This window comes from Dermacentor silvarum, chromosome 1 (genome assembly GCF_013339745.2).
Source record: "Dermacentor silvarum isolate Dsil-2018 chromosome 1, BIME_Dsil_1.4, whole genome shotgun sequence".
NCBI classification, from domain to species: Eukaryota; Metazoa; Arthropoda; class Arachnida; order Ixodida; family Ixodidae; genus Dermacentor; species Dermacentor silvarum.
The window spans coordinates 42,856,781-42,866,793 of record NC_051154.1 but is presented as its reverse complement, the minus strand read 5'-3'; the positions used below and the strand labels follow the sequence as shown (position 1 = coordinate 42,866,793).

At 47.5% G+C, this 10,013-nt stretch overlaps 1 protein-coding gene across 1 annotated transcript in view; it reads left to right on the top strand.

Annotated features, from left to right (window-relative positions):
- Nucleotides 1-10,013, top strand: part of LOC119461707 (uncharacterized) — a 57,496-nt gene that overhangs the window by 1,808 nt on the left and 45,675 nt on the right. Inside the window, 3 exon segments of the mRNA XM_037723083.2 lie at nt 58-268; nt 3,036-3,119; nt 6,349-6,579. Of these exon segments, the coding sequence (XP_037579011.2) occupies nt 58-268; nt 3,036-3,119; nt 6,349-6,579 (526 nt within the window).

The following is a 10,013-nucleotide window of genomic DNA, read 5'->3' as shown; positions in this document are numbered from 1 at the left end:
AATTGAAGGGCAGCGAAATAAATTTCGTAGCGTATTCGTTGACCTTTTTTTTATTAGAGAAGCCACCATGGTGGATTGTCGGAAGCCGGGTTGCGATGGCAAGCTGCAAGCAAATGGCCCGGTGGTGGTCTGTCCAAGCTGCCGCTCAGTCAACTGCTTGAAATGCACCGCCGTCCACGAGGGAATGTCGTGCAAGGAGTACATGAGGAGCATCTCGGCCGACGTCTCCCAAGTTCAAAGGACGGTCAATCGAGGGGACCAGAAATTGGTTGGTTTGTTTAGCTGGCGTGATATCTTATGCGGAACCTTTCGGCATGTACAGTCTGTTTCACACTTAGGTGAAATCTCGGAGCGCATTGCATCGCGATGCGGCGAGCGCTGGAGTCGGGTGCCGGAAGCAGCTCGCGCAGGCGCTCGAGGCGCGTTATCTTGAAGCGCGTCGACTGCTCGACGCGGCTGGCCGCCAACCGCGTCGACAGCTCGACGCAAGATAACGCGCCTCGAGCGTCTGCGCCTGCGCGAGCTGCTTCCGGCACCCGACTCCAGCGCTCGCCGCATTGCGATGCAATGCGCTCCGAGATTTCCCTTAAGTGTGAAACAGACTGTACAACGCCGAATTGCGAACGTTGATGAAAATATGGCAAGGTCCTCGGCGTTCGCATCACTGTTACTCCGGAGGTATTAGCTGCTGCAGTACATTGCGAGTACAGTGCTGTCCACTGCTGCGTAGAACGCGCGAGCGGCCGGCCGGCTTTTCTCTGCAGGGCGACAGCTGGCGGCAGTTGCTGGGTTCGAGAAAGTGTGCCCAGGAGCATGCGCGGCCTAATAAACGTGTATAACTGCTTTTGACGAGTGGGCACGTTGAAAAGCGCCTTTGTTTACTCAAGTCTGCACTCGGCCTGAGGGCACTTGCGGCACCGCAATTGCCATATATAGAATGAAACGTATGGGCTGATAACACGCGCCGGCCTTTCACAACAAATGAAGCGCGCTCATGGACTGTTCGAGATAACAAATGCGCTCACGAACATCACCTCTGGTTACATGCAACACGCGCAAGTTTGCATGTTTATTAGGCCGCGCAGCCAGGGTACGCAATTTCAGACCCGGCAACCACCGCCAGGTGTCGCCCCGCAGAGCAAAGGGACAGTGGAGGCAAAATAGACTTTAAGCGGGTAGAAATAACCTAACGGAGGTTATCTGATTGGTGGCCAAAATCAAGGCAAGGGTGAAATTTCACCCTCCACAAAGTACAAAATATGTTAATAGTCACGGCTAGGTGGCGTGTGCCACCGCCCGATTTAAAGGGTTCAGACTCATCCATCCATACAGCCGTTCGCGCGCTCTACACAGCAGTGGACGGCACTGTACAAGCTCGAGGCTTCCATCTTTGCTCTCACAGTTGGCGCACAAACAGCGCGTGCGCGCTTCGAAAACAGGTCAGTGGCTCCGCTCATATTCAATTAGTGCCAGTTGCACAGTAATGCTGATAAAGAATACGCATGTTGCCCAAAAGACAGATAGAAATTGCTGACATCCTCAGGTGCCCCTGTGCTGCGTAGTTTTTCGGTGATAACTCGATACATACTGCAAGTGGGCGTTGCGCCATCAATGAGCTTTTCATAGACTAGCGCGCACGAACGAAATCATGCCGTCGTATTGCAACTAACGACTTCAAGAAATTCTGTCGCAGTACAAAGTGGTTAAAATGGTGTTAGGGTTAGAGGTATACCGATTAAAAAACAAGTATTCAACGAACGCGTTTTTTATTAATCAGATAAGTTACGATTCTAATTTGAGGAATAAAATCAGTCCTCCATTCCCCCGGCAACTCATTCCTGAAAAAGAGGTCGACCTTTGGTGCGGCTTCGTTGAGAGGTATTATAGCAAGAGGCCTGTATCTGTGAACGAGGTCATTCACCACAAACAGCAACTCAACGTCTTTCCCGAGAATTCACATTTAATTTTTTGGAGGGTGAAATGCACAAATTAAAACGGTTTCATGACTACTTGAAAATCTAGTCCCTCTTGTTCGTTTGGGCAAGTCGGTTGAGGAGGCGCCCGAGGGTATAATGCATGCGGCGTGACCATGCATGACGCGCACTACAAGAAGTTCTAGATAGGCAATGTACCTTTCTTTCTGTCGGAGTGAATCGATTCCTCTTTCTGAGTCACGCCGCTGTCGTGCGTTAACAACGTGAACTGTGCAGTTTCTTTCAAACGATGTAGTTCTGAGTAAAATATGGCGACTAAGGGCACACTCGCCTTTCTTTCATCTATCACCAACAGACCAAGAAGCGCTAACCAGATCCGATGCTCAAGGGCCTATACATTCACCTAAATATCACGGCGACAGGTTCGAAAATGAATCTTGACGTGAAAGCGCCAAGGACAAAATATATGGAGGTAGCGCAATGCCCAAGAAATAGGCCGATGATTCTACAGGTGCGCCTATCCTTGACGTCGTCAACCCCAGGCTGAGACAGCCGGTGAATGCTACAACAGCTGGAGCTATCTGGCAGGAAACCCTTTCTACTCGGTATTTAAAACTATCGTTAATTGAGAAGTCGCGAAAAATCATTGGATAAAATACTTAACCAGCATTCCGCAGCCGTTCGGAGGCTTATCTTCATTTGCTCTAGGAGGTGCACCCATATACAGCATGGGAGTGCTGTGCAGACTTGATCTCTCTACACTAATGTCCAGTACCTATCAGGGGCTCTGGTTGTGCTATTGGAGTGTGGTAGCAGGAGCCAGTGCTAATTTCACCTATACAGGCGTATTTTTTGTCACTTTGAAGCCAACGCTTAATTTACTGTAGTAAAGGTCCTATGGGCTTGCCAGGGAAGGGAGATAGCCGTGCTCTTTTGCAATGGAACATGTGGAGGCGCCCGTGCACCCACAATGCTCCCCCCCCCCCCCCCTGGTTGCGTAGCCCCTGGTACCTACTGAACGTGGTGACGAAACAGTGTGGCACATAAGTTAGCTGGCTGCTTAGGCTTTGTGCATTATAGTGCCTGTTTTTATCACAACAGACCCAACAGTCCGCCGCACCACTTCCATCAACTTCTGCCGCGACCCCGGGGCCATCGTCAAAGAAAACACCTATGGCACCGCCTGTAAGTTTTACCACCGGGAATCAGTCTCCAGAACTATAACTACTCGCAAATATCAAGCGTATTGGAAATAAAACCAATTAGTAAGTACCACCATCCTTAAATTGTACTGACACAAATGCGCTACATTACATCGTTTTACTACAACCTCCAAGAAGCGTAGTAAAAGGGTGTCATTAGCCGACTTTCCTACGTATGGAGTTTTAGGTCACGCGAATAGAAACCATCTATAGGGAGTTTAAAACCACGTGATCTAGAACCTTGCTCAAGATCACGTTATTAAATACTACCATTATATTCCGCAAGCCCTCACAAGCTCCGTCCCTTCTAGTTAAGCCTACACCCGGCGACAGGCACGGCCACGCTATCGGATAACATGCCGTGGCGGCGCATCGGCCAAAATATTGCTGTGTTGAGTTTAGCGGGGTTCGAAGAGAAGTGCGTACGGCAGCGCTGATCCCGTATGTGCTTACTTTGGCGCATAACTGAACAATTTAGAATTGTCAGTTGGCTGAGTAGTGAAAGCTGTGTACGGAGCATGGCCGTCTTTGTTTGTTTACGCGCGCATGCAAGCAGTACGCCTGTTTCACTTCCGCCGAAGCGACAGCGGCCGTAGCAAGCCAGCCATCGCGACGTCTTGTCTTTGTTTCCCACGCTATATACGAGGAAACGTGGCTCCACCGGTTCAAGGTAAGGCGACATATTTTCGAAAACACTACACTCGGCGTCATAACCGGTGAGCTCTCAGGAATAACTCCCAAAAATAGTCGCAAAAACATCGTGAAGGGAGTAAAAAATAGGCCGACTATCCTCCCCAACAACCTTCCCACGGATGGAAAAAGTACTCCCGTTTTTACATCCTAAAACACGCTCAGCATGGGACTGAATTTTTACCAAGGCTGGTACATATATACTGTAAAAAACACAGAAACGGGAATGCGATACGCGACGAGTTGTTTACTCCCATGTCGCGTTATTTTTGTTTACAGTGAGTGCCCTGCCAGAATTCCTTGAATGTGCACAAAATCGCCAATTATGCTCTCCTTTTTAAGATGACTGTTTATTGAAAATGCGCGCTGAATGGAGCGCCGCTACTTGGCGTAGGGAGTGTTTACAAGTTATCTCTGTACGCTACCAAAATCTGAGGTATATAGTGGTCACAAACCGTTGGCGCACGCTCCGGTCAGCCTGATGCAGCATGGCCACAGGCCACACAATAATCGTGTCTCGCCAAAACCGAAAGTTGTATGCACACCGCATATTAAGCCATTCTTTCCCTGCGCTTATCCGCATTCCACACGGGATTAAAAACTTGGCCCCTGTCGGTGTTGTCCTCTGAACTAGTGGCTCATACGCACTATACGGAAGTTTAGCGGTCCCTTCTGTTAGAACGCGTTGCGCCCGTCGTCCTTTTCTCCCCGATTATGCAGCAGCGTAAAGCTCTCGACAAGGCGATCACCATTCAGATTCAACTATTGCACTGACCCATGCATCAGCTATACCACGTGATCCCCCATCCCCCAATTTTCACTACCTACACAGATCACTTGTAAACAACCCCTACGCCAAAAAAAAAAAAAAAAAAAAAAATATTGCGCGCGTTTTGAAGTCGCCACATTGAAATACGCGTATGTTATAATTCATTATTTGTTGCACGTTTGAGGAATGGAGGCGTTATACCGCAATTACGCAGTCGGCGGCTGTCTAAGAGAGCAAGAAAAGCGACACATATTTTGCCAGTGCTCCTTTGAAGTTTACAACGCATTTCGCACTTAGTGATCAGTTTTTCCATTTACCGTTGCTTGCCGACATCCGTGAAAAGTCTGTTCTCGGCTGACTTCGCATCGACTGCTGATTACAAGACATTTGTAACGGTCTGAATTGCTTTCGTAGACTGTAAACTGTCTCTCTCTCTCTCTCTCTCTCATATATATATATACATACATACTCGCGGACAACTTTCTGTGGCAATGAAGAGAAAGCTGCGGAGACAAAGCGGGCACAAATGAGAGCGTTCCTTAAAAACGTCGCACATTATCGTTCGTGCTATGTATAGTTTAGCTGGAGAAAAGAAAAACATAAGCACCTTACTCACAAGACAAAATACATCACTCGGTGGTGTATTTTACTTTCCTGCTTACTTCTTCCGCGTTTGGACAGATGCGAAACCGTCGCATGTGGAAGTACGCTGATCCAGTATCTGTTACAAGAAACCAAAAGTGCTGTCAAACTCGACCGAAATACTTCGCGCAGTCGCACTTGGCCAGAAGGTTCGACCGTGTAGGTTATCCGCGAGCATACCTACTCTTATTACATTTACTTCATTTTTTGGCAAAGTCGTGCCTTTTGTGATGCCATTTTCTTTTGCTATCCCGACTTGTTTAGCCTAGTTGCATATATCTTAATACGAGAAAAATGTCAAAATTACATGCTGTGCTAATTTTAACTTTACCGGTTTGAAATCTAGGGCTGGAAAAAGTTTCACGTATACGGTAAAACTTCAACACTTGTGAGACGCAGGCTATTGTGTCCGATTAAAAAAATCTGTTATAATTTCTGTAACAAGTGCGTGGCAGTCTTGCAGGGAACGCGTGTGTACATGTCGTTGTCGTTAGTTAGTGGGCGGTACAGATGGGAGCCCCACTTATTCATGCAACACAACCTCAAAGTAACACAAATCTTAGCTGCATCGCGTGTTTAATCTTAATATATATAGCTTTATGAAGCGGGGTGTAGGTATAGGGCACGGTATTTATTGCCTGCGTTACGATATAACGTCGATAGGACATATGTCTAGTTAGCGCAGACGAGGACGCTCCCCTCAAACACCCGAGATTGCCTAAACCAATTCGGAGCCCCATACTACGGTGCCTACCATAGCCCCAAGTATACGCTTTTATCGCGACAGTCTATTTAAATGTCTCATTTAACATCTACAGTTTAAAAGCCGTGTACTGGTTTCAGAGTGTGATTTTTGTCGCGTTTAAATATAGCATACATCCGATTAATTTACTGTTGCAAATTATGAGGAACTGCGGTGCCGGGCACTGTGTTATTTATACTTGTTGTAATCAATTTGATCAAATCATGACCTGAAATTCTACATAATTGGTGTTCTATAATCATGAGTGCTGAGAGCATACAAGGGAGTGATGCTTACGCTCTGCACATAACCGAGAAGCCAGATTGTATTACTGATGTTTCTATTCAACGCTTTTTTTTATCCTCATAGGCTGTTACGACCGATAACGACAGTTCCGAAATGTTAGCTAACTGCATGGTCGAAGAGTGTAAAGGCATTGCCTTCGTGGACAAGGACGTCGACATGTTCCGTTGTCAGCTTTGCAACCACTACACATGCGTGAAGTGCTCGGCTGTCCACGAATCCATGACGTGCGCAGACTACCAGAGGAACAAAGACAACGTACCAGTGCCCGTATTCAAGCCTGCTGCATCGTCCGAGGTCAGAAACGGTACTTTAGCGTTCGTAAGTCGTCTAGGGGTATGACATGTTTATACGCGGTGGTACTGGACAATTTCGTTCTAGTAAAATCGCTGCTATGTAGGGAATGGTGTTTAGAGGGTCGAACATATGCTGCCTTGTAATCGATCCATCTCTTTAAAGGGACACAAGAAATAAATATTTAGTTAGGCCGAATAATACATAAGCCAGAAAGGACTCCAAGAGGAGTGCTGGTCGCGATGACCCATTAAATATCTGTTCCTTCATTGGATCGCTAACACTCCCCTGCACTGCTATTTCTGGGTTCAGCCACAAAACCACGCTTTTATGTAGAGTTCTGGCAGCATTAACATTCGCTCCAGCTAGGGCTTTCAAGGCAGAGTGCTCTACTTGTCTCCTATGCACAGGCTGCAATGAAGTGGGCGACACGGAGCGCTACATTTATGCACTCCGCGTTACATTTATGCCATTGCTCCTATGCACGAAGGAAGAGATTATGCGCGGAATTGAGTGAGGAAGGGGATTTCTTCATGCTTGTGTTCAATGTGCAGTGTTCTCAAAAGTACCGCGCCCATATTGCGAAGGGTGGTGCCTCGTAATGTACAAAACTGCTTATTTAGGCTTGGTTGAACATCGATATAATTAATGTACAAACGGCGCCGACAAACAGGATTTACGGAAAACACGGGCACTGACTATCAATGGACAGTTCGTATATTCGAAAAATATATGCACTAAAAAGGCCGGAAGCTACAAAAACAGCCGTCGTCAAAAAAAAAAAAAAAATTGTCGCAGTTTCACCTGAAAGGCGAAGCATCAATTGCGATAGCAAATTTGTAGAGAGCTATACGGAGTAATGATATTAGCTTTATCAGCTGTATAAACTTGGACATGCAGCAGCACCGGCAACACGCAGAACTGTTGTCGACGCCGTCGGCGTTTTGCCCGCGTTCGCTCAAAATGCGTGCGGCGTTGGTGACTGTTGCCGGAGCCTCTGATATAAATAGGCACTTGGTGCCGCAGCTAAACGTCGCCTCCCTTCCCTCCCCCTCCCCCACGGCCTCTCGCGCGTCGGAAGAAGGCGCGTTTGCTCTACATATATGGTGATTGTGAAGGAGGAAAGAGACGCCTACTTCTGCAGCCCTTAAGCGAGCACGGCGCAGAACGCGCGTTTGTCCTCCGCCGTGCGTTCACTCCCCGTGAAAGCGCGCGCCCCTCGCGCCCTTTCACTCGCACATACAGCGTTCGGCGCGCGGCGACGATTTCATCTCCATTGACGTCATACGGAACCTCACGGCGACTGGCGACGCCGACGGCAGAAATCTGCTTTTGAGTGTCCATATAATTGCTATCGCAATAAAAAAAAAGGCTGCGAGTTAAGAGGCACCAAATGAGGCAAGAGCTACGGCGGGCCGGCAACTATCCCAAACTGCATCACATGGTCAAACTGAAGACACCTGTGAACAAAGCATAACTAAAAAAGAAAGAAAAGAGGTAAGGATAAGACAACACATTCAAACAACTAATAACGAAAAAGACAACAAAAGCAGAAGTAAAGATGACATTGGTTAAAATCAGTAGCCCCTCCCCTGTCGAGGAAATGGGGGTAAGCGAAGCTTGTCGTGTGTTTCTTCGGTGTTCCTCCGAACGAATTGCGCTGACGAGTACCACGTTGTGCTCGAACTACAACCGGTCACACGCATTGCAGCTGGCTCCGAAGTTCTGGCTGAGAAACTCGCGTTGAAACCTGGCCATCGCACTGGGGAAGTTGGCGCTAGCGTTGCCGAGGCGTACACCACCGTGGTCGGGTTCCTGGAGGGCAAGACGCTGACGTTTGACCTCAACATTGCATTCCCTCAACTCGGGGTCCGCGGCTCTTCGGTGACGTTTCGCCTAGGTTTTGGAAGCCCTCACGTTAAGATCGGCACGTCAACGACGAGCCCTTTCACGAGCGCGTTCATTCTGGATGGATTTTCATAGAATTTCTTCAAATTTAAATCTGTCCGTTACATAAGACAATAAACGGCTCATACCCCCTTAAGCAATGGCTCGTACCCCCGTAAACGCGGCCTCCCGATTACGACGACAGAAGAGAAGTGAAATTCTACGCTGGAATGATTAGCGGCAACGCAGCCAGCTGTGGAAGCAGACGACGACGACGAACGCGGAATCAGTGACACGAGCGCGTGCCGTGCACGTGCCGCGTGCCTGTGCAACTCGGAGAGCAGCTGGTTTTTTTTTTCTTTTTTTTTTCTTTTTTTCTTTTTTAGCGTTACATCGCCGGCGCAGGCTAGCGTATACAAGCTTTGCTTGAAAAATCGTGGTGGGTGACAATGTGCGCAAAATTTTAAACTGATGCTAGTTGTCGAGATATATTAGAATCCCCTTGTAATGCAGTAAAACAGACGGCGTTTTAACACAAGCGGAACCTCTCTCGTGAATGATGTACGCTTCCGAAATCTCAGGTGCTCGCTGTTCGAGGTGCAAATTGCGCAGATCCTATCAAACAGATGAACACCCACATGTGCTACAATGCAATGAGGCGATGTCTGTTGTTACTTTTAGCGAGTTAGAAGGTTCACACAAGCTGTCATAAACACCTTCCCGTTTGTCCTACATAGCTTTTTCCACAGGTCTGGGGAATCTCATAAATGCGGCAGGAATCTGGAAGGCAGGTTCATCCGCGGCGTATACTTGCTCCAAGCGACGGCAAACATTACCATGGTTCTGTCCAGCTACATGGCACTTGATTATCGTTTAAATTTTGGCACAAGCTACGTGGGGCACAAGGTATATCTCGGCACCTGGCATCCGTTTGAAATTTTACGCACATTGTATCCCACCACGCTCCTTTTGTTTTACCATTGTCGCCTTTACTTTTGTTTTATTGTATTTTTGGTTTAGTTGTTTACATGTGTTTGTTATTCGTACCTCTTTTTTTTTTTTTTCACAAAGGTCTTCAGTTTGCCCACGTGATGCAGTTTGTGATAGTTGCTGGTTTGCAGTACCTCTTGCCTGATATGGCGCCTGATAACTGAGTTTTTTTTTTTTTTTTTTTTTTTTACTTTGGCTATCTTGGTTGCTTCCCGTCTTATTTCTGCCTATATTTATTTCCCTTCGAATAAGCCACCAGTTGATAGTCAGCGTCCGTGTTGTCTTCCGTAAGCCCTGTTTGTCTGCTATATATGTTCACTGTGTGGATATCGCGTATTGTTACATTCTTTGGCGACCGTGAACTCATTACCAGTAGTGCTTGCGCACTTTTGCGATGGCCGGCACTGATCGATGGCCGGCACATAACACCACCTGTAGCGAACAAAACCACCATCGCCACTCGATATTTTTGGGCACGTCAAGAAGCCCGAAGGGGTCGAAATTGATCCCTCTTCCACTAGGGCATCTATCGTAACCAGAGCGTGGTTTTAGAACCCATG